The 25,658-nt window shown below is 33.0% G+C and overlaps 2 protein-coding genes across 2 annotated transcripts; both read right to left on the minus strand.

The window, feature by feature from the left end:
• Nucleotides 1-8,727: 8,727 nt before the first annotated feature.
• Nucleotides 8,728-10,721, minus strand: LOC120068409 (glutathione S-transferase 3-like). The gene is made up of 2 exons (XM_039020166.1): nt 10,392-10,721; nt 8,728-9,072 (listed from the first exon to the last, which is right to left on the minus strand). Exons 1-2 carry the CDS (start codon nt 10,719-10,721, stop codon nt 8,728-8,730), a joined length of 675 nt encoding a protein of 224 aa, XP_038876094.1.
• A 7,606-nt stretch (nt 10,722-18,327) lies between these two features.
• Nucleotides 18,328-24,354, minus strand: EXPA13 (expansin A13). Its single transcript, XM_039020316.2, has 2 exons — nt 23,726-24,354; nt 18,328-18,924 (listed from the first exon to the last, which is right to left on the minus strand). The coding sequence occupies exons 1-2, from the start codon at nt 24,220-24,222 to the stop codon at nt 18,615-18,617; spliced, it is 807 nt and encodes a 268-aa protein (XP_038876244.1). The 5' UTR covers nt 24,223-24,354; the 3' UTR covers nt 18,328-18,614.
• Between the last annotated feature and the right edge of the window lie 1,304 nt (nt 24,355-25,658).

The following is a 25,658-nucleotide window of genomic DNA, read 5'->3' on the forward strand; positions in this document are numbered from 1 at the left end:
GTTGAGGGAGTGGACTATGAAGAAACCTTCTCATCTTTGCTATGATCAAATCAATCAGGATACTCTTGTCCATTGCCACTTTTTATAATTATGAAATTTGGCAAATGGATGTCAAGACTGCCTTTCTAAATGGAGATCTTGAAGAGAGTATTTATAGTCCAACTAGAAGGGTTCATTGAACAGGGCCAGGAGCAAAAAGTTTGCAAACTGAAGAGACCTATTTATGGATTGAAACAGGCATCCAAATCCTGGAATATAAGATTTGATACTACAGTCAAATCTTATGGCTTTGAACAAAACGTTGATGAACCATGTGTATACAAATAGATCATCAACTCTATTGTAGCATTTCTAATTTTGTATGTAGATGATATCCTACTTATTAGGAATAATGTAGGATACCTAACTAACATTAAAAATTGGCTAGCAACCCAATTTCATATGAAAGATCTGGAAGAGGCGCAATATGTTCTTGGGATTCAAATAGTTCAAAACTGTAAGAATAGAATGCTAGCCATGTCTCAAACATCTTATAAGACAAGGTGTTGTCTAGGTTTGATGTATGTAATGCTATGTACTCGTCTAGATGTATGCTTTGCAGTAAGGATTGTCAGTAGGTATCAGTCCAATCCTGGTTATGAACATTGAGCTGTTATTGAGAATGAGGACAATATTGTTGATCCGTTTATAAAGACCCTTCTGGCTAAGTTTTTCGAGGGTCACCTAAAGAGTTTAGGACTACATGTAGAATAAATAGGGCAAGTGGGAGAAAATGTGGGTATGAGATGCCCTAGATTATTGTATTTAGTTTTCTCTCACGACACTCAACTTTGTTGTAACCCACTAAGAGTTTTAGTCCAAGTGGGAATTTGTTGGGTTGTATGTCCTAAAACTCGTAGTTTTGTAAACAGTAAACATATATGAAGTTTATTCAGACAAGTGTTGTTGATTGTTTAATAACTCTAAATCCAATGAACTACGAACCCTTAGCTATTGTTATGAATACTTAGACTTTATGTGAAGACATAAACTAGATCAAGTTCGAGTAAAATAGCCTAAATGGTCTATAGTACTTGGATTAGGTTGGGTACCTATTTCTAGAGATACTATCGAATATGGCCCGCTTTATGATTGTTACAAATATTATAAAGTATCATAAAAAATGTGATCAGTTCGTTTATGTAAAGACATGGAGCGTGGGTGTTCTACACGATGAGATTGTGTAAGACAGACCACGAAATAATCACTATTACGTATTAACACCGTTTACTATTAACACTAATTAATTTCACTTCTTGATGACCTAGATAACTTGATCTAAATCCTGAGCTGTCTATGAACTCTTATTTATTCGCGATTGTCCCTTGATCTGCATAGGTGAGGGTAAGCCCAGCATCACTACTCAATATGCCTCCTATTTTAAGGATCAGACCGGGTAGATTGCTGGGGACATAGAATTTGCAAGATGGAATTCACTCCTACCCATTTTTGGGATAGTAGAAAGGTTGTTCCCTTAAGGGCTGATCTTGGGTATTGAACAAGGGGCCCCATCTCTCGTTGGCTTGAAAGGGAATGGATTTAGTGATTATGATCCTAAATTAATTGTTCATTAGAGGGACAGTGGTACTTAAGAAGAAAAGATGTAACTCAGAAGTATTTCGGTATTTGACCTAGCTGAGGTTACGAACAACCTGTGAAGGATCAACTTATTGATGACGGTTATATCAAATAATGGACACATAATATATCTACAATGAGGGGAGTGCAACTGCAGGCTATAATGGACAGTCCTGTTAGTTAACGAATGTTGATTAACTAGATTAAAGAATTTGACTGGTTAATCTCGGATCGTTTGAGCCCATGATCTGTAGGTCCATTGGGTCTCCTTGCTAGCTCAATACGAACAAAATTGAAGAACTAGGTGAAGTGAGAATTTGAAATGTTCAAATTCGGTCTTAAGGGAAAATTGTATTTTATATGAGATATAATTTACAAGTAAATAATTAATTTATTAATTAATTATTTTTTAGAGTATACTTGATCATTAGCATGAAAGTATTTTTTAAACTTGATTAATGTGATTAATTAAAGCTAGGTGTTAAAGATAATTTAATATGTGATATTAAATTTGTTTTTAATTAAATAATTTCTAAAATTTGAAAATTGTATTTCATTTTTTTTAATAAAAAATTAGTTAGTGAAAAAATCTATTGGATTTTTCCACTAACTAAGTGGACGTTGAAGTGGTATTTCCCAAGCTTGACACCTAGAGATCACATGTTAGTGGAGTTTGAGGTGGAGACATGCAAAATGGGATTTTGCATTTGTTTTCTCTACAAAAGGCTTTGTTTTTAAAATTTACAAGATTAATGCTTCCTCAACTTTTGACCTATAATCTTCCACCTCATTTCTCTTTACTCTCATTCTTTCTATAGTGAAATTCCCTTATTTTTACTAACAAAACGGTCCCACAACCATGTTCTTCAATTATAGAATAGCGGGATTCACTAGTGTCGATCGAGCTCGGGAGAGGAAGATTGCGGTAGAGTCTTCAAAGGTTGTATTTTTTTTATCCCTTTTGCATGCTTATTCTTGTTTTCAATTCAATTAGAATGTTGTCGATTTCATCACTTTCGCGTGCATGCGTTCTTTATGTTCCATCAGTGAGAATATATTGTAGAGTGAAAGTCACCTTGAGAAATGATCAAATCTATCCTAAAGACCACCTTAATTTGTTGGCTTCATTCAAAACCTTTGTTTATTGTTTTCTATATTTAGTTACTTTAGTTCTTTGTTGTTTTTCTCATTCTATTTCCATCATTATCCCATGTTGCTACATTATACTCATGATATTTTATTTAATAAAGTTTGTTGATTCTTTTCTACTTATGAACTAATTTTTTCATGAGTTCAGTCATGTGGATACTTTAAAACTTTTGTGGCTTGAAATTATGCTAATTCATTTGCTTTAATCTTTACATTTCTTTTGTTGAGTGTTAGGTCGGGAATTTTTGTCTCATACAACCCCTAACCTAAGCAAATAATATTTATAATTCACCGAACCTAATTCTTATACTAACTAGTAGTATAAGCGACAAGTCTGGGGTCGAACCTTAAAGAACCAATTGACCAATTAAATCAAATAACGAATTCCTTGGGAAAAAAAGTGTTTTGGTTGGTAAAAAGAAATTAAAAGAAAGTAAAATGTAGATTTCTTTTATTATTTTGAGACACGCAAAATTTGAGCACTTAAATAAAATTGTAAATTCTCTATGAAAAGATTCATGGGAAATATAGTCACTAGGTGTAGTTCTATCAACGAATTCAAAAATATTATGAAATTTACACAATTCTACAACCTATTAAGTAATATCTAATAGCTCAATTAGTCAATCAAGAATTACATTCCAATTAACCCTAAATTAGTCAAAATCACTTCCTTGACAATAATTTTTATGATTTATCCTAAGTTGCATTAAAATCTAGGGTTTCTTCGTTGTGAGATTCTTTATGATGGAAAGACTAGGCTTAAAGACCGATTTATTGGAAGATTCTAAATTAGATTATTCATGTAAGAATTCAGAAAAAAGTCTTTATTCATTACAAAAAAATCTAATTTTTTGCCACTTAATCTGTTATTATGCAAAGTAGCCAAGTAGAATTTGCAAGAAAGAAATTAAAAGATCCGAGTCGTCAATTCATTACGATCAATTTCTATTAAAAATTCATACAAGAATCAACCGAATATTATGAAATTCATAAGAAAGATTACAAAATTATCGAGAACTAAACCTAATTGACTATTTTCCATGAGTTAAGGCTTACTTAGCCTTCCATTTTGCTTTCAATCATTCCAAGGGAATTACAAGAATTGAATGAAAGAATACAAAAATAGTTGAAAGAATGGTGAAATTTTGGTAGAGCTTCTTCAAGGTGCTCTGAAATTCTCTCAAAAAATGGTTTTTCACTAATGCAAAAATTGAATTTTTCTTTTTATACCTAGGTCGTAGCGTTGTAACTCTCCAATGAGCGTTGCAATGCTCTTATCGATCCAAACTTCGAGTGTTGGGGTAGAGCTGCGACGATGCTGTGATGTTGGCTTGAGATGAGGCGCATGCGCATAGAAGCTAAAATTGTTGTCAATCTACGTAGTGTTGCAACATAGAGGGTAGCGTCACAACGCTGCCCTGTATCTGATACTACTGCCTTTAAGCGTCGCATTGTAGTGTCGAGCTACGGTCTTGATGCTGCCTACGTTGCCAAATGCGCTCTACTAAGTGATATTTTGGTAATTTAGTGACTTATTCAATTTTGTTGATTCTAAGCTCCATTTTAACACCAATTTGACTCATTTTTCACCTAAGTGACTTCTTTAGCCTCTTGAGATGATTTTACCTATAAAATGAACATTTTATGCATAAGAATTACATAAATATGATAGAGTTAAAGATATAAAACTAGCTCTTTTTAAGAGCTATCATTGAGTATATTGTTATCTTATTAATTTTAACTGATCACTTAATTTAACATGCTAATGGAGTCTTAATACTTAGAAGTTTGAGATAAAAACATATTTCACAAAGGAATATGGGACTAAAAGCCTAGAGATAGGATTTTCATATAACCCTAAATGTGGTACACTATATGATTTAAAAATTGCATGAAACGATTTAAGATTCAGCTAGCTATAGAGATATAGGTTTAGCTACTTAGGTTCCTAAAGGTGAGAACAAGACTGAATAAAAGATGTTTTTTGTCCATGTTGGGTAACTGTTGATGTGATGCAACCGCATAGCTCAAGGAATAAAGCCTATTGGTTGAAACTTGACTGTAAATCCATGCTTCCATCTTCTGTTTATTATTCTACATATTATCCAAAATCACTCATTTTAATGGTTACCACTTAGTTAACATCGAAAAAATCTTTCTTAAAGAATTGAATTGCATAAATAGTCTCTTGGGATACGATATTTAGAATACTTTATCCATATTATTACTTGTTGACAATGTATGCTTGTACTAGACCATATTTATTCATATTATTATCATTCATACACATCCGATCGATCAAATGCCATAAATTTTCTTTCAAATACTAGTTGCTCATAAGGCTGGAAATAATTTCTCAAGGAATTGCTTCTTCAATTCATTACAAGCTGTGATGGTCCTAGATGGTAAGTTAGTATAACCAATCCTTGGTGTTGTCCTCCAATGAGAAAGGAAATACCCTTCATGTTCTGTTGTTCTCTAGTAATATCGTGTTGTCTCATGCCATCGCACACACTATATGAAATTCCTTCAAGTATTTGTGTGGGTCATCGCCTACACTACTACAAAAAAATAGGCGATAAGTAAATAAGTCCTGGCTTAAGCTCACAAAAGTGCCCATAGTCTGAAGATAGATAATATATAGTGGTTCTCGAGTCATATCAGAGGCGGTGAGGTCCCTCAAAGTGCACTATGGAACTTTCATTCGTTCCTTTACTTCTTCCAGTAGAAGTTCTTCTTATATGGTGTGTTTGTCACATAGATTTGTGTTTTTTACTACTTGCACTCTTACTCCTCTTTCAAGTCTCCTCGCCTCTCGGTCAATTTCTAGAAAATACAACAAATTAGAATATCCAAAGGATTGAGCCATACAGAAACAAAGAGCCAAAAAAAAAAAAAGTTAAAAAACTGTTGCGAAATCGATAATTAAATAACACAAAAAGGAACGTAGAGTAGGGAAGATCGACACACAGATATACGTGGTTCATTAACAGTGTGTTAGCTACTTCCACGGGCAGAGGGAGAACAATATTATTTAAGAGAATGTTTTCAGAAATTATATCAAAACAGCGAGACCTCCGTATTTGATTGTTCGAAGCGTCAACAAACAGATTCAAGACATTTGAACAAAAACTTTAAGCTTATAGTTGAGAAACTACAAGATTCACCACCAATTGTGCCAATTTCATAGCAAGGTTTGTTGACTCCCTTGATCGAAATAAAATTTCCTCCTCCTAAACTCTGTGGTAGAGTGGTACAGAAACAAACTAATTCCTCATAACATATTCTTAAAGATTCAATGTAACCGAAGGAAGGGTGTGAACATGCTTGTGGATATGCTTGAAAGTAAAGAGTGCATAGAAAGTAAATATAGAAAATGGTGAAAGTGATGTAAAAAGAACAATCGTTGGAATATCTAACTTAGGTTTTGAGGTATCCCAATCAATTGTCTAAGCTTAGCCAACACATCTTGGAATGTTAAATGGAATACACCTAATCAATTAACAAATTTAGATGAAGTGCATGATAAACATATTAACCAACCACATTAAGTTTTATGGGTTAAACACAATATGAATGACAAGTAGGTAGTGTCTCGCTAATCACATAATACAATATTCAACTAGTTAATTAAATAATGCCAAATTGAATGGATGTCATACAATTCATAAGTTTAATTAACATATGTTATCAAAATATTAAGGATCTAAACGGTTATGGATTAAGATTTAACCTATAGCAATAAATCATGTAATTTTGACTAGTTTGTCAAACAATTCTAAAGATACACAATCATAAATATAATACAAGTTGAATGTCCATAGATAATATAAAAATAATCAAGTTTGGAATAAGTCTCACAAGTTTACGTTTCTAACCCACGCTAGAGCTAACCTCTTAGCCATAAAAGTCTTTTATCTCCAATGAATACAAGTATAAAGATGAAGATACAATATAAAAATGTGAAAATACAGAGGGGAAGTCGTGGAGAATTTGAGTGGGGGCTGAGTGCTTTGACTTAAAAAAGGCAAAGAATGTATTTATGGAAGTATCAAGGCATCATGGCGCTATTTCATATTTTATATGCGAACTTTTTTCTTGAACTGCAACTATTATCTTTCGCATTGTGGTACTGTGGTACGAGGACATTCACTGTCTTTTTCACGCCCTTTTGATCTAATTGTTTCATTAAGACCTACAAAATCATCAAATAAACACGTACAATATAGGAATAAACTCGAATTAAGTTGAGCATGATAACATATTTTAGGTGTTGTCAATCCACTTCTGATTACTTGGTGGCATTTGCAAGTGGTGTAGTGTCTTGGCAATCAAGATTGCAAAAGTGTATTCCACTTTTAAAATTGAAGTGCAAAGAGTATTAATCTTATAGCAGCAGAAAGGTGCAAAGAGATCGTGGATGAAGTACTTTAAACAAAAACTTGGTTTCAAATAACAACGATATGTGATATACTACGATAATTAGAGTATTATTCATCTTCGTAAAAATGCTATATTTCATTCAGAACAAAGCATATAAATGTGATGTATTACTAGATGAGATCTATTTTGAATGATGAATTTTTTAAGCTTGAGAAGATATATATCGGTCATAATGGATCTGATGGTGAAATATGGGAGATTTCATGGATTATTTCACTTTTTGTGGAAAGCCCATTAAGGCTCACTTGGGCCATTAGCTTTTGAACATAAAACCAAAAGCAATCAATCATAAATATTATGAAAATCAAGTATGACGACATGGTGAGAAAATTATAAAAGAAATATAGAAAAGAAAGTATTATGTATAGAAGTGTATTTTAGCATTTTGGAGATGGATTTGTGGTCTGATTGAACTAAAATTTTGACTGTTTATTCTTGACATGAGATTTTTTAATGTAGAAGATGAAGACTTCTTTTAGAGCTACTACAGTTGGATTAAAGTGAGTAGTCAGTTACCACTTCAAGTGAGAATTTTTTTATTTATTCTCTTCTATTATTGTCGTTTGTTACCAAGATTTTTATTTTTATATTGTGTATATCTATGGTTACGAAAATCAAGTGTGACAGCATAGTGAGAAAATTAGAAAATAAAAATATAAAAGAAAGTATTCCCTACCGAAGTATATTTCGGCGTTTAGGAGTTTGGAGGTCAATTTATTTTATTGAGCTGAAATTTTGATAGATTGTTCTTGAAAGAAGAGTCTCCAATCTAGACAATGGAGATTTCTTTTGGTGCTACTTATGGTTAGATTATAATGGGTAGTTGGTGACCACTTCGAGTGAGACTTTTCTAATTACTTTTCTATTATTGTTGTTTGTTGTCAAGATTTTTAATCTTTATATTGTGTATGCATCTAGTTGTGACTAAGGAAAATTTATTGTAACCTATTATTGATTATATTTAATAGAGATTTTGGTTTCGATTCTGGTTTTTTAATCCTTGAGGAGATTTTCGATGATTGATTATTATTATTATCATCATCATCAATAGTCAATTAATTTCCTTTAGATTCACAGAAAAGGGCGGATAATTAATCCTAGGAATATATTGATTATCCCAACAATACCCACATTTGTTATACTAATTATAAAACAAAGTTTTAAATCAGTTATCAATAATTGTATAATTATTAACTATAGTTATTTAGACATAATCAAAATTAAAATTACCAAGAAAATAAACATAAAAAAAAAAAAAAAAAAAAACACGAATTCAATTCATCCAACTATTAATATTCAAAATCACACCAATACACAATCAAAAGCTTCACAATTTCTCAAATTCGTGAAACCCCACCACCACTTTCTTCCACACAAATTAAGATCACACTCAAAAACAGAAACATAGAAACTGAAAACAGCAATCATATGGCATGGAAGAGAGCCAATCTTGTAGTTAAATATGAGAAACACACACACAATGATATATATATATATATATATATATATGTTTCTCTATTCAAGTCCAAGGTTCTTTCTCATGGAGGTGAGAAAGTGATAGATCTTCCCAGGACAAGGGATAACACTTGCAACAGTCTCCTTCTGCAAACATCTCTTTTCCCAAGCTGATAATTTAGGGCAATGTTCTTCCACTTTGAAGTTCCCTATTTTCTCATAAGCATAGAACCAACTTGTGAATGGAATTGCAATCACATCTACAATCCCAAAACTTTCACCTCCAAAGAAATCTTTGTCCCCTAAAGCTTCCTCCAATTGCTTTAAAATCTCTATCAACTCTTTCTTGGCTGCCTCTTGCTCTTCTCCATTGCTCTTCCAAATCTTGGAACCCACATCAAATACCTTACCAAAAAAAGTTTGAAAATTTTTTATTCTTCAAAGTGAAAGCATGAAATGTATATAAATAACTCTAGCTAGGCAGAGAGATCAATGTTGAATTGTCACCCATTTTCAGCATTTATATAACCATTAGGAGTCATTTTATAACTAATTGATTTTTAGTTTTTTAAACACTAGTTTTCAACTATTGTTTTCTTTTCTTTTTTTAATTTGTACTTCTTAAAAGTGTTTTAAAATACCAAGTCAAGTTTTTTAAATTAAAAGAAAAATAGATTTTAAAAATTTGTTTTTATTTTTAGAATTTTGCTAACAACTCAACTAATTCCAAAACCTTACTATAATCATTTAGAGCCCTTTAATAAGTAATTAATTTTAGTTTTTTAAACATTAGTTTCCAACTATTAAACATTAGTTTTTTAAACATTGGTTTAATAACTAATTCATAGAAGTGTTTTAAAAAACCAAGTCAAATTTTTAAAACCAAAAGAAAATTTATTTTTAAAAATTCATTTTTTAAAAAATATTTGCTAAGAACTCAACTGCATATGGAAACTATTGGTCAAGAAGTTGTAAGAAAATATGCCTAATTTTCGAAAATATAAAACAAAAAACTAAATGATATTCAAGCAAGGTCTTAATTATCTATTTGATTAGGGTAAGTTATCAACAAAATATGACAGTTTTATTTATAACAAAAACATAACTAGGAGGCTAAATTTCTTTTAAAAGAATAAATTGAAAATGGAGAAAATAATTAGGAAAAATTTCACATATAGAAATAATGTCAAACCATTTACAGAAATAGTAAAAAAAAAACACTGATAGATTTCTATCGGCGTTTATCAGTGATAGACTTCTATCAGTTTCTATCATTGATAGATTTCTATCAATTTCTATCATTGATAGACTTCTATCAACATCTATTAAAGAAGAATAAAATTTTGCTATTTTGTGTAAATAGTCTTCCTTATTTTTTTATTTTCAAAAATCTCCATAATAATTAATATTAATACGCTTCTAGTTAATCTTAAGACTTTTTTTAAGGAAGAAGTTAATCTAAAACTAAGCACACACAAATGGGTAAGTTTCAATTATTCATGCCCCATTTGATATTAAAAAAAATGAAAAATGAAAAACATGCCTAGCTATGCCTTGATAGTCAAAACTTTTGGTGTAACCCAATTTCAAATACATTTTTATGATTTCAAAGGATAAACACTAGAAAATTATTGACTTTGGAAGGGTGTCGAAGTGTAGTTAAAAGTCATTTCAAACAGGTTCTAAAATATTGATAAGAAAGCATAGAAAGAAAACAAACAAACCTTTTTGTCGATGTAGTCAATCCAAAACCGAGCTTGAGCTCTTTTGTAGGGCGAAGAAGGAAGAAGTGGGGAAGAAGAAGGCCAAGTCTCATCAATATAGTTAACAATAATGGAGCTTTCATTCAATGGCTTACCATTATGCAAGAGAACAGGCACTTTCTTATAAATAGGGTTAGATTTGAGCAACAACTCACTTTTCCCACCTTTGAAACCAAACAAATCCTCTTCTTTACTTTCATAACTCACTCCCTTCTCATTCAAAGCAATCTTAACCCTATTGCAAAATGGGCTGAGCACACAGTCCAAAATTATAACCTCCTCTTTTGACATCTTCAAGATACTTCCTTTTTCTCCCCTCTAAAAAGGCTCCTCTATTTCTCTATATGTCTCCCTTTGCTTTAGCTCTTTGGCTCCTTGTAGATTGTGCATGAAGATAATATGTTTATATAGAGATGAAGATACTCAACAACATGGTTGGTTTCTTCATCTTTTGATTTGATTCTATTCTTTCTCGATCTATTTCATTTTATTGGGATCAACAATATATGAGATTGGAAGATTCGAACATTTGATATCTTAATCAAAGTTATATGTCTAATTAAACCAATTGAACTTTGTTCAGATTTTGACTTATTTATTTATTTTATAATTATTATGATACTCGTTCCAAACTATATAATATATAACAACCAAAACTTTGTTACAAAGACATTGGAGTAATTGATATATTGGAGAGTATAGCTATGGTCGGCCCAACAAGGAAGTATAAGCATAGTTTATAAAGTTAATAATGAAAGAAACTACATGATCAACATGACTTGGCCCTTTTTGTTTTATTTGTATTAATGCTTCCAAAGAATTGAGTTTCACAATGTGGTAAGAGTATATGATGTTCAAGTTCTCTTTTGTTATATAAATAAATGGAATTTCCAAGACCTTCTAAGTAAATATGAATGAATATGCTATATTATAAAGTTTTATAATTATTTAAGTTATATGAAGTGGGGTAATTTTCTATATATTTCATAGGTTGGAACATGTTCTATTTTATTATATTAAAATATAAGTATTTACAACTCGGTTATAAAATGACTTATATATATATATATATATATTAAGTGTAGTTTGATCTCACATTATGTCGTCTCTCAGTTTAGGTAAATGTTGACAAAAATATTGACATGAAACAAAAAAAAAATAGGAAGAAATTATTTATTGTTTATATTATATTCACATTAGCAACATTTTATTGTTTATTTTCTATGCTTCATGAATTTTTTTAACGATATAATGAAAATGTCGATTTACACTCTCCTCATATGAGATATCAAGGTTGAACAAATAAAAATGTAGAAATATCGACAAAAGTATCCGGTATGCATGTATGGATTATTTTTGGATTATTTTTGCATGAACGATTTCTTCCTCTCACTGATTTTTGCTTTCGATTTCTTCTTCTATTTTGCTTTCTACTTTCCAAAATCTCATTGATTTTCCTCACCGAGACCTCCATTTCATCGAAATCTTCCAAAATTTCGATTTTGCTCGATTTTCAGTCCTCCATTTGATCCTCACTGAATCCTCTATTGTAGCGGTCGTGTTGCTCGATTTTCATACTTTTTTTACTATCAATTTTTGCTCCTTTTTGTGGTATATTTCTTTCTCTAGTTGTTTTTCAATATATTTTAAACTTAGAAATATATGTATGTTTTTGGAATTCTTTCTCTAATTTATGTATGTTTTTGGCTGATCTATATTTATATGTATGTTTTTGCATGTTTTTGGGTTGAGTTTATTTTAAACTTAGTTTATGTATAGTTTATGTATAGTTTATGTATGATTTAGTCTATGTATAGTTTTTGTATGATTTAGTTTATGTATAGTTTAATTTATGTATAGTTTATGTATGATTTAGTTTATGTATAGTTTATGTATGTTTTTTGGTTGATTTAGTTTATGTATATTTTTTGACTGATTTAGTTTATGTATGTTTTTGGGCTGATCTTATATTTTTTTATTTGTTTGGATTGATTTAAACATAGAAATCTTATATGTATTTGTTAGGTTGATCTTATATGTATATGTTTGTAGATCTTATATTTGTTTATTTGTTTGAGCTGATTTAAATATATAATTTATAAATCTTAGATTTGGTCTGATTTAAATGTATAATATTTAGATTTTATATGTTAAATTTAGAAATTTGAGTTTGTTGGGTTGACATATTAACATATTTTTTTGTCAACTATGACAATTGAAAAAAACATAATAAATATGCCAATGCGTCCTGAAGATTTAGTAATTCTTGAACTTGGAAATGATGGAGATAGTGACATTGACGTTGAAGTTGATGAATTATTTGGAAACGACGGTAGTGGTGAACATGATCTTGAATTGGTACCATCGGAAATGTGCACCCAAATAGATTGGAAAATGACAAATTCAACTTGTGAACTAGAAGTCTACTTTGAAAGAAATGAATGTAGGAGTAGATAACTGTAGTTTAATACAAAAAGGAATGTTATTTAATACCAAAGAAGATTTACAGCTTGCTGTAAAAAAATATTGTGTGACAGAACACTACGAAATTATCGTAGTGGAATCAAATTAGGATCTTTGGTATGTTAAATGTAAATCATGGAGTGACGGTTGTGCTTGGAGGCTACGGGCATGTCGGTGCAAAACTCATGGGATGCTCGAAATCACAAAACTAAGGAGAACACTCATGTTTGTTTTCAGAATTGACACAGGATCATTCACAACTGAATTTAAATTTCATGAGTATCGAAATTCAAATTTTGGTTAGAGCTGATCCTGGAGTACCTATGGCCCTACTTCAAGAAGTCATTAAAAAACAATATGGCTATAATGTCAATTATAGACAGGTGTGGCAAGCCAAGAGAAAAACGTTAATTGTTGTGTTTGGCGATTGGGGGAAATCATATTCGAAGCTTCCGTATTGGCTGAATGCTGTTGTTCGTTACAATCCAGGAACACGAACAGATTGGTTTTTACTTCCCTTTAATGTGCCAGGTACGACTATTTTTGGACAAGTTTTTTGGTCTTTTGGTCCTGCAAAAGAAGGGTTCAACCATTGTAGGCCATTAATCCAGATTGATGGAACTCATCTCTATGGAAAATATAAGGGGAAATTATTGACAACCTTATCTATTGATGCAAACGGACATATATTTCCCCTTTCTTTTGATATCGTAGAAGGTGAGAATTCGTCCAGTTGGTCATGGTTTTTGTGGACATTGCGTGAATATGTTACCCAAAGAGAGGGTATTTGCTTGATTTCTGACAGACATAAGGGCATTCTTTCTGCAATTAATAATGAAGAAATTCGTTGGAGTGAACCCACCGATATTGTCTTCGCCATGTTGCCAGTAATTTCAATACAAAATACAAATTGAAGCAACTAAAAAGTTTGGTGTTTAAGGTCGAAAATCAACACCAAAGGCGTAAGTTCATTCGGTGCATGAAAGAATTGAAACAATTGCACCCTTAATGTCTTGAATTTTTTTTAGACATTGACTTGGAAAAATGGACACAGTCACGACGGTGGGTACCGCTATGGGTGGATGACCAGCAATGCAGCCGAATGCATGAATGGCGTTTTCAAAGGTGCTAGAATATTACTAATTACTTCTTTGGTTAGGCTAACATTCTATCGCACAATACTGTATTTTGAACGTCGGAGACAAGAAATCAGTGAAGCATTTGATCGTGGAGACATATATACAGAATATGCCCTAAAGAAACTGAAGAGGTGGGAAAAACGAGCATCGACACATACGGTGACATCCATTGACAGGGAAAGTCAAACTTTCGAAGTACAAACTGGCATAAGTATGATTTCTCCCTACAAAGGACAACACACAAGTTTTAAGCTCGAAAGAAGGGACATGTTCTTGCAATAAGTGGCAATCATTCAAGATTCCATGCTCTCATGTAATTGCAGTTTGTAATTATATGCATATGACATATCTACCACTTATTGATGAATGCTACAAATTGTCCAATTTCAAGCGTTGTTTTGAAGACCGCTTCCATCCAATTCAACACCCAGATTATTGGCCAGAATTATCATTTACAAAAGTTTGTCCAAATGCGGACTTACTTAAAGAACAAGGTCGGTCAAAAAGTATGCGCATTCATATGAAATGGATTGGAGAGAAGCAAGCCAAAAAGTGCAATGTACAATTTGTAAAAGAGAAGGACATAACAGACGCACTTGTCCACACCGTAAACTAGGTGCTTCGTTGTCTTCGGGTCATTAGGTGTATTTTTTTTTTACTTATACATTTCATGTATTTGTATTCTTTATGTATTTATATTTTTCATGTAATTGTATATTTCATGTATTTGTATTCTTTATGTAATTATATTTTTCATGTAATTGTATATTTCATGTATTTGTATTCTTTATGTATTTATAATGAATTTATGTAATAAATTTATTTTATGTAATTATATTTTTTAATGTATTTTTTATGTATCTTTTATGTCATGGATTTTATTATGTAATATAATTTGAACTTTTTAGGTAATGGAGCCTAGTCCTTCTAATCATGTACAATTGTACCAACAAAACACGCATCGTTCACAGACAGTATGGGATAGTTCTTCCACTATAGTGTTGAGTTGTCGGAGAAGGGAGGGGACTACACAACATACTATCTCATTTGATCACCGCATTATTCCATATGTTTAGGAGATAGGTTTTCTTGGAGTTGTACAGATTGGTTTCATCCAGCTTGATTGGCACCTTATTACTACTCTAGTTGAGCGCTGGAGACCAGAGACCCACACATTTCACCTGCCATGTGGGGAATGTACGATTATGCTAGGGTGGTCATTCAAACTGCAAAAACCGAACTGAACTGAAGACTTAGTGAAACCGAAAAATTCAGTTCGGTTCGATTTCACTTTCGAAAACCGAATTTGAAATCGAACCGAATAGTTTTTAATTAATATATATATATATATATATATTAATTTATTTATATATTTAAAAAAAGAGTAAAACTGAATTTAAAACCGAACCGCTTTTAATTTAAAGAACAAAACCGAATTTAAAACTGAATCGAACCAAACCGCTTTTAATTAAAAAAAGAATATAACATGGATTTTTTAAAAATGCCAAAACCGAATTTGAAACTGAACCGAACTGCATAGAACCAATGAATCGGTTCGATTCGGTTTAACCACCAAACCGAACCGTTTCCACCCCTAAATTACGCTGCAGGATGTTGCCGAACAATTTGGTCTATGAGTGGATGGGCAACCACTAACAGGCTCACTACAATATGACTGGAAGAACGTTTGTGAAGAGCTCTTAGGCGTTCTACCAAAGGATCTGAAGGGATTAAGATTGAGAATCTCTTGGTTGGCGTCCCAGTTTCCCGAATTACCTCCCGATGCTGACGACATCAGCGTATGTAGGTACGCACGAGCATACATCCTGCAGCTTATTGGAGGATTTTTATTTGCCGACAAGTCAAATACTCTGGTGCATCTCATGTTCCTCCCATTATTGTCTGATTTCGAGCATGCTCGTACGTACTCGTGGGGTGGTGCATGTCTTGCATGGTTGTACAGAGAACTTTGTCGGGTTTCCAATACACAAGCATTGGAAATAGCGGGGCCACTGATACCATTACAAGTATGGGTTCATGATCGATTTCCAATTAGAGCACCACAAGTCCAACTACAGACCCCAGATCATCGTCCACTTAGTACCAGGTATTATTTTATTTATATATTTATTTCGTTACCATTTTATATAAGAATATAAATTAATTGTATTTTTTATAATTTTAGATGGAATGGTAACTGCCTCTGAACAGTCAGCAAATATATTGCTCGTGTACAGAAAAATATTCGACATGCTGACGCACAATCAGGTAGTAAATATGTATATAAATGAATATTTAAAACATTTTATATTTATACTTATTATTATTATTATTATTATTATTATTTTGGTCAGGTTATTTGGACGCCACACACACAGATTTGGTCATCCTTAACTGATTATTGTCGTGATGGTGAAGACATCTGGTTGACGTTAGCCCTCTTATATGCTTTCATATAGTAGAGTGGCATCATCCAGATCGCGTGCTGAGACAGTTTGGTATGCGACAAATGATACCTTCGTTGTCCTATACACTCCCATCACTATACCAGATTGATTTAAGAGGTAAGCACGACCAAGACTGGCATCGAGTCCATGCAGAATATTTATCCTACTGGCATGGACGACGTGATCGTTGTGCACAGGGAGAATTAACAAATGGGCCAGCTGTATCAGACGACTACTTTCCCTTATACAATTCGATCACGAGGCGATTTATCTCACCTGGCGGTGCTTACTATTACTGCATGGTAAGAGATTTAAAATCAGACATTTTCCATATATATGATATGAATATTGTTTAATATTTATTTTTTTTATTGTACAGAATAATTTTATTGGTGATGTTCAACAATATTCAGTGCAGAACAACTTACCAGAATTGGGTTCAATGTGTCAGCAAACATTGGTCAACGTAGAAGGTATTATTCAACAAACAAGACGATTCAATGTTGCTGACACCGATCGAAGACGTATTCGCCGTAAACGACAACGATAACGGGGTGAACCTTATTTAGAGGGACACGTAGACAACCCCATGAGAAGTAAGGGCCAGGGGGAGTCGTTTTTAAATCCCGCATTGTATCATTTTCAAATTGTAAATTAAAGAACTAATTGTAAATATTCTTTAATATCATGGTATATTTTTTTTAATATGAGTGCAAGATGTTTTCATTGTAGATAAAATATATAATTAAGTTTAATAATGAAAGAATTAAGTTTAATAATTAAAAAAAATTATAAACAATAATGAAGGAATTAATTTATATAATTATGTTTAACATTAAACTTTTAAAAAAATTATAAGCGAATCGTGTACCGGGTACACGAGTTCGCTTGACGATCAACCAGTCAGCCGACGTGGTTAACTGACTAGATTAAATGGTACTCGTGTACCGGGTACACGAGTATGCCACATGGTAATCGTGTACCGAGTACACGATTCCACTACACTAGTTTTGTCGATACTTTCCCAAAACACCTATTACCTTCAACCCTATTTTTGTCATTATTTATTAAAAAAACATTATTTCAAAAAAAAAATCAGGTTTTCATGCCAAGATTATTCAAGTAATGTTGATCAAACTACTTGAGAAGTGATTCAAATCTTGAATTTATCGAGATAAATCCATTCTATCTTCAAATCAAGATGATGACCATAACAATTCTTATATTCAATTCGCTAAGATTTTCTTATCATTTGTATGAGAGCTTTATGCTCTAGATTGGATTCATGTTAGTGTTGCATTCTTTTTCGACTTTTTTTAGTCTATGTACTTTAAATTTTATATGATATAATTTTTATCATGAAAAATATTGTTAGGATGTAATGAAATTTCTTACACGATGATAAAGTAAAATATCTTGTTAAATGAAAGAGACTTGATCGTTACAAAAAAATAAAAAAATAAAAATAAATGAATGAATAAAATAAAATAAAATAAAATAATTTATTCCAAAAAATTAGACCAAATGTATTTTTTAAGGTAATTATTTTAACCTGCAAAATTACTCGAAATGTTTTCAAATATAATAAAATGTCACGTCGTTCAATGATAGATAGTGATAAACATCTATTAATGTCTATTATGATATTGATAGACGATAATATTTTACTATATTTATAAATAAATTAGCTCAATTCCCTATATTTGAATGATAGAAATTTTCAATATGATTAAAACTTTATTAATAGTCAAAGCGATTGGCGAGCATAGAACTAGCATATGGATGTGTTAGTTATTCGAGAGCCAATGGTCCAATTGCGCTACCCATAGTACTAATTAAATAAATTAATTAAGAAAAAAAACCCACTTAATAATATAACCTAGATCGAATTGTCGTACGTTTATCCTTCACAAATACCATCCAAAACCTCTTGAGATGAGCACTGTTCTTGTACACTTGATGAAGATATGAAAATCAAAATCTATTACCCTTCGGCTAAGAGGAAAAAAAAAGGAAAAATTAAGCACCCAAAACAAAGACGAAGAAGAAGAAAAACCCTTTTGTAAATGCCTAGTAGAGAGAAAGGAAATTAATTTAAAACTTTTACAGACAAAAAATTACAAGAGTGGAAAATTTCAAGATTGAAATTGCTTGCCTTCAAAAGTCTGCCCAAAATTCCAATCCTTTGGAGCAACATTGTAAGACGTAATTGTTACTCCATCACTGCTAGTGACTTCGAAGGAAAGGGCTTGATGGTTCAAATCAGCATTAATGTGCCAGTTCTGCCCCCAATTACGACCCATCGGAAGCCAACCGGTTCTCGACCCCTTGATCTTTACAGCACTCACATCTCCAGCGCCTGCAACGTTACTTATCAATACTGAGAGGTAGATGCCGTACCCAGAAACTGTGTATCGAATACCTCCTTCCTTTCGGCATTTGATCCTGCAAAAGCCATATCAACAAAAGTTAAGACTCACTGATTTAGGAAGATGGAGCAAAGGCAATATGAGACAACGAGGCAACTTCTGTGGAGTCCCACAGTTCTAAAGTTTTATATTTTCAAGACAATATAGGCCACGTTTTGTAATGATTACGTTTATACTTTTATATTTTTTAAATTTATGGTGGCTTCCGCTCAATTCTCTGATCATAGTTTTCTCGTTTTCACATTTCTTGAAGAAACACTTAAACTCTTGACTAAATTCTTAAAACAAAAACAAATTTTTTTAACACTACTTTTTCAGTTTTCACAATTTTGCAAAAATTGGTACAAAATAGATAACAGAACATAGAAACTTATGGGAAGAAGTAATGTTTATAACTTAATTTTCAAAACCGAAAACAAAAAACCAAATGGTTATAGTTCGAGGCCATAGCTTTATGGTGTAAGCAGAAAAATACATAGAAACGGGACGGATGGATGTATCCACAAAGGGAATTTATGATAAAGCTACTCTAATTGGCACGAAGCAAAAAAGTAACGTCAGAAAGAACTTTGAGAAGGGTACACAAAGAAATCACCAATTTCACCTAGTCAAGAACCTCAGCAGAAGTTCCTCTTTTTATTCCTTCTCTTTTCTTCTCATTTTTTTTTATTTTTATATGAACCTCATCAGAAGCTCTCGGGATGTTGGAGAAAATTCTATTATTTAGATCCTTCCATATTTCAGATGTAGCTACAATTGAATTTTGAATAGAACTTTAGCTTCCTTTTGAACATAAGGCCATAAAGAGGTTGGTCCAAAAGATCTAAATAATGGAAGGCCCACCACTGAAATTGAAAATAGAGGGAATATAATCTCGAAAGAGTCAACAGTCAGCAGACAGCAACATACACTGCAGAAAAAAGTGATTCTGATTATCACCATCAGTTGATTTTTTTATTATTATTATTACTTTCTTTTTTTTTTCCTTTTTTTAACAGGAAATCATTGTATGAAAATTATGCAGTAATTGAGCTAGATGTGCATAAAGACAAGCTTTTTTGGACTTGATCGCCAGCATTAACTCTCCCTAATGCAAGGGCCTACAATGATACTCGAATATTAAATAAAATCTCTTTACTACACCAAATCTCTAAGGGTCTGTTTGGCCCAAGGAATCGGAAAGTAGATGTTGTGAACTTCTCTTCTTGTTTGGCCCAAGGACAAGTAGTTTGTGGGTCCCACTACTGAAAAACATCAATTTTATATCTTATCAACTCCTTATATTATGGACCCAGGAGTTTACAACTCCCTAGACTTCATAACTCCACGGAACTCCCTATTCTACTCCTTACCCCAAACACTCCTTAAAGAGTTTGCAAATATTGAGGGTTCCTCACAACTTCTATTCCAGCAGCCGTGTACCGTTTTGTATTAGAATTACGAAAGTACATGGGAAGCACAGAAGCTAGTGAATCACTATCAATCCAAGGGTTTTCAGGATATCAAACTGAACTCTATCTTTACAAACCTTAACGTCAGAGAAGGAGACGGCTGGCACTTGATAGTGGGAATAAAACCATGGTTATCTGCTTCTGCTAGCTTTCCAAGTAGTACTCCAAACAAGAGTCTTTACCATACTTTTTGACAGTGGTCCAGTACCAAAGGGAATTAATCTTCTTTGGGAAGCACCAGAGTCATTTAACCAAGTTCTTTTTTTTAAGTTTCCCAATCCAAACCTACCTTAGCAGTTCACTTCATTTACAAAAAGAAGTTGAACTTCAATAAAACCGTTGCTTTAATCTTTGGCCAACTGAATGAAAACATGGAATATGCCAACATACAAAAGGGTGCAAATATAGGACCAACAAACTGAAGTATATAAGTTAATTCTCAATCTAAAAGTGTTAAATTGTTAATAATGAGAATAAGTTACGAAGAGCTTAGCCTCTTTAACGGAAGCAAAGAGTACAGCATGATTTCCCAACTGTAGCTACGAAAACCATCCTTCTAGATTGAGAATGAACTCAAAGCATTCAAAACAAACACAACAAACAATGAGGAAAGATCTCTTCGCATAGTGCCCCTTGAACCTTTTATTCTCACATGAGGAGACCATTCAGGAAAATGGGATAAGTTGGCATCCAAATGTGGCTGTTTGCCCAGCTACTCCAAGCCAACCTAAAGTCCCTTCTAACTCTAAGAACAGATTGAATAAAATCCAAGTTAACCCTCTATCAAATACTTCCACTAGTTTAATTTTAGTTACCTCTCCTTTTCTCATCCACCAACCCATCAGCAGCTACAATACAACTTACAACAGATGCACAATCTCACAAAAGGCAGGTTTTTCCAAATTCTAGAGGGAAGCACCTTCTACGTATTTCCAAGAGGACCTTAGCAAGTATCCTATGCAAACTGGTGATGGAAGCTTATGGCATCAGGGTTGCAAGATTCATCCACCAAAACAATTCAAAGCTTCACAGAATCACAGAACTTCAAAGGAATCCATTCGTTACAACGAATTTTACAAAATACCCCATCTGGATTGTGAGAGGATGGTTTTTTTAAAAGCTTCACAGATTTAAAACATCAGACCAATATGATTCCTATTGTCTTTCACTTTTGCTTCATTTTTGTAATGTCCTTGTTTTTTGAGTCCTTTTCATTTATTTAATTGAAATGTCTTTGCTATTGTAGCATAAACGTCACAAATCTCTCAGAAGTTTAACAAGAATTATGGTTTCCCAACAAGTTTTTTTTTTTTTTTTTTTTTTTGAAACGGAAACAAACTTTTCATTGATATAATGAAAAGAGACTATTGCTCAAAGTACAAAGCTCAAAATAATAATAATTCGGAGCTCAATGGATCAGTAGGTTGGAGGACATCTCAACTAGGTTGACACCTCATAGCACCCTCATCATATCCATTTACAAGATGAAACTATCAAACAAAATCAGAGACTATTAATAGTTACAAAGAAGATATAAAAGCATTCTAGTTGAGGCAAATGTCTTGGATAGAATAATCAGCAAAAAACATAGATTGAGAGCACCAAGAAGCGGGTTGATCCAAATCTGTCTGATCATTCAATAGCTTTGTTGTGGAATACTCTTTAGTTTCGTTCAAACAATAATTCTGAAATTAAAGGTTTAACTGCATTTGACTAAAGAATTTGTGTCTTAGAAGACAAGATTGGTCTAGTCAAAATATGGGAAACATTACCATTATGAATGTTCTGTCCAAAGACCTAATGTAGATTGAAATATGAAAAAGAGATTCCTCCAACATTTTCTTGAATAAGGACAATCAAAGAACACATGTTGTAAGTCTTCACTACTTGCTAGGCATAAATGGCAGATGGTGGGTGAAAGATAATGAGATTGAAGTTTGGTTGCGACACTTCAGAGCAATTAAGAGATCCAAAAATTAAAGCCCAAATCAGAATGTTGATTTTTCTTGGGCTTTTGGACTTCCGGAGGCCTGAACAAGCTCTTCTTTCAAAGGGGAAGATGAGTTCAAGTGCTTTGATAAGGATTTTACTGAAAATCCTGCAGACAAATTCAATGACCACACCCTTGCATCAGCCCTTTGGGTTGGTTTTTTGCCTTCCAGACAGTCCATTAATTGCTGGAATTCTGAGAATTCCTCATCCTTTAGAGGCCTTCGAAATAACAAATTCCAAGAGTAAATTTCCCGGTCCCAATGTTCACTAATGTTACCTTTAGGCATTGTAGCAACACGGTAGAGATGAGGGAAGCTTTCTTTGAAAGCAACTTAGTTCCCAACAACTAAAGGAAACATATTCTATAACATTGTTACTAAAAAGGATATCATTTCGTTACAGGGATCCCTGCCTCTAAACCGCACGAGGCAATCAATTTTAACATGATTATCATATATCTTAAGGTTTCTCTACCAGACCTAAGATCATTAGAGTTCTTGTCAGTTGTTACTCATTCCATGTTATTTAATACCAAAATTCAACTTGGTGTTTCGAACTAGTTGAAGATTATTATCGCCACTATTGGAAATGTGAGCAGTGTCCCATATTGGCTAAAAGATAGGAAGGTCATAGTACCTTGGACAACTGTCTTCATTAATGTGAACCCTTTTGAGTGAAAATAAAACCAAAGTTATGCAGCCTTGAAAATTGCATAAGCTATAAAAACCTCCAACTAACTAGAAAATTGGCATCTATCACGCTTGCAGTTTTCCTTTAAATTTAGAACTAACACATTGTGAAAGCTCACTTATAGTAGCACTCCCTTTTCCTTAAATCAGATGCGAGTATCCTGAGTAAGGTTTGGTGTTCTGTCCTTAACTGATTAATTGGGCTCTATATTGGGAAGGTTAACTACGTCTCAAGATGTACATTAATTCTGATGAAGCTTACTATTCTGGTTAAATACACCATATCATTTTACGCCGTCAAGTGCACAATGTGTTTTTTCTAGCACATGGATGATTGAAAGTCTAACAAAGTCCACCTAATTTATAGCTGAGGGAATCCAGAGTCGCAATGTATACATATGGTAACAGAGTCGGATAAATCAGAAAATTCAATCATAATAAAACCATGTACTAAACAAACTTCACAATGATTACAGCTTAGTAGAATTATATATTGCAATTTAAAAATAAAACATAAAAGATCAAGACATTAAGGGCAACTTCAAATGTTAACAAGCGAGTAAAATTCGAGTATAGAATAAAGCAAGAACAGATCTCTTTACACATTTCAATCCTCAATCAAATAAATCAGATAATCCAAAAGCAAGACAAAGAAACCGCAAGAAAGAAAGCACTGAACACATACCTCCGATACTGAACAGGCATGTTTCCCGCCTTCCAGATAGCGATCTTCTCAAACGCCTCAATAGGGAGAACAAAATGCTTATTAGGAGGGTTACAATGTCCTCCACCCTCAGCCGTGAAGCCATAATTAGGCGCACAGAAATTAGTAACAGTGACAATGATAGAGGTACCAGGAATACACCACCGGAGGTCCTCTACACACCGGAGCTGAAAGCAGGCACCACAGATCTGTCCGCGTTCAAATAGCGACTCGCTGAGTCCCACAGTCGCCATGCCATAGCCTGCCTTCACTAAATCGCCATAACCACAGGCTCCGCCCACCGCATCGCGAGGGTCGGAGGCGGCGTAGTAGGTGGCACGAGCAGATCTCCAGTCGGAGAGCGACGGGGCGGAGTCCGGCGACGGCGAGGAGGTCGTAGAAGAGAAATGGGAGGTGACTGGAGATGTGAGAAGTGCTGCAACAGTGAAGAGGAAGTGAAGTGGAAGACATGGCGACATCTCTCCGGAGAGAGTGTGAGGGGCAAAGTGGGGAAGAAAATAAAATTGTAATTTACTGTTTTTGAAATTGGTGTTAATTTATATTATTGTTAAGAGAAAGGATTATAAATTTTAGAAAATTCCAAATTAATTGAAGTGAATAGTTTTGTTGGTTCCGCGTAGAATAATATGTTTATCTCCTCATGTCGGTTATGGAATCGAGGGAGAAAAGCAAAGACTACTTTCTTTTTCTTTTTTTCTTTTTTTTCTTTTGCGAACTTTTTTTTCGTCAATATACTTTTTTTTTCTTGTGAACTAAAGATTGAAATCATTAAATTCGTTCAAATAGTATTACGAAAAACGACCAGTGTAGTGGCTCGGTTGAACTTTAAGAGGACGAGTGGGAGCAAGATGAGTTGAGATGAGTTATGATATCGATGTAACGGTATTTGGGGATTCACTTTGTATGTCATAGATATTTTATATTCATGTCCATCAACTTGGTAACAATATACTCAACCCTTATCACCATCGATATCTCTATTGTCATTCTAACCAACACCTTTGATACTTAACTCCAGCCACCATCTTGGGTGATTTTTGACGATGGTCACCTCCACAGAATTCTTGTGATCGCCAACTTCGGCCACCACCTACCTCGACTTTCTCGCAACGGCCACCTTCGTCGTATTTGGCGACCACCAACTCTGGCTACATCCGACCACTATCGTCGACGACCAACTCCAGCGAGCACCTCTACTAACTTTGACAACCATTATTTTAATTATTGGTTTAGTATTTTATAGTTGTCTTTATAGTAATTCTAGTAAAAACATTTTCAACATAACAAACCAAACAAACTTGTAAAAAAAAAAAAAAAGACACTTTTGAGAAAATGTTGTCAAACACATGATTATTTTTATTTAAACATTTTTTTATCAAAAGTATTTAAATGAAAAAAAAATCCAAATTAGCCCAAACATAGGCTTGTATCATGAAGAAAAGAAGTGTGAACTAGAGTTTGGGAGGTGGAAAGGAAGTTGTCAAGCATATCTATCAAATAGAAAATTGGATGGACGTTTGTATAATTTTTTTTCTTTTTTTTTTTGTATAAGTGGACTTAGCCATTTTTTTGGCTCATGTCATATATAATTTTTTTTTTTTTTTTTGATATCATATAATTGGGTCGAAGAATGTAGCCATTTATTACATATTTTTGTGCTAGACATGTAACATGACCACTAATAAAGTCATTGTAATACAATTACATTTTGAGATATTCCACTTATAATATAAATCCAAATTTGTTTTTTTTTCAATGAATCCAATATAAGTTTGCCCAGCTTAATTAGAAATGTCACATACATAAAACTATAAAATGGTTGCTTAAATAAAAACTTTTTTAATTGCATGATCCAAAAGTAAACTCTAAACTCCATTTTCTAAAACTCCCAAAC

This window comes from Benincasa hispida, chromosome 12, assembly GCF_027475165.1.
Source record: "Benincasa hispida cultivar pf3 chromosome 12, pf3_genome.v1.1, whole genome shotgun sequence".
NCBI lineage: Eukaryota > Viridiplantae > Streptophyta > Magnoliopsida > Cucurbitales > Cucurbitaceae > Benincasa > Benincasa hispida.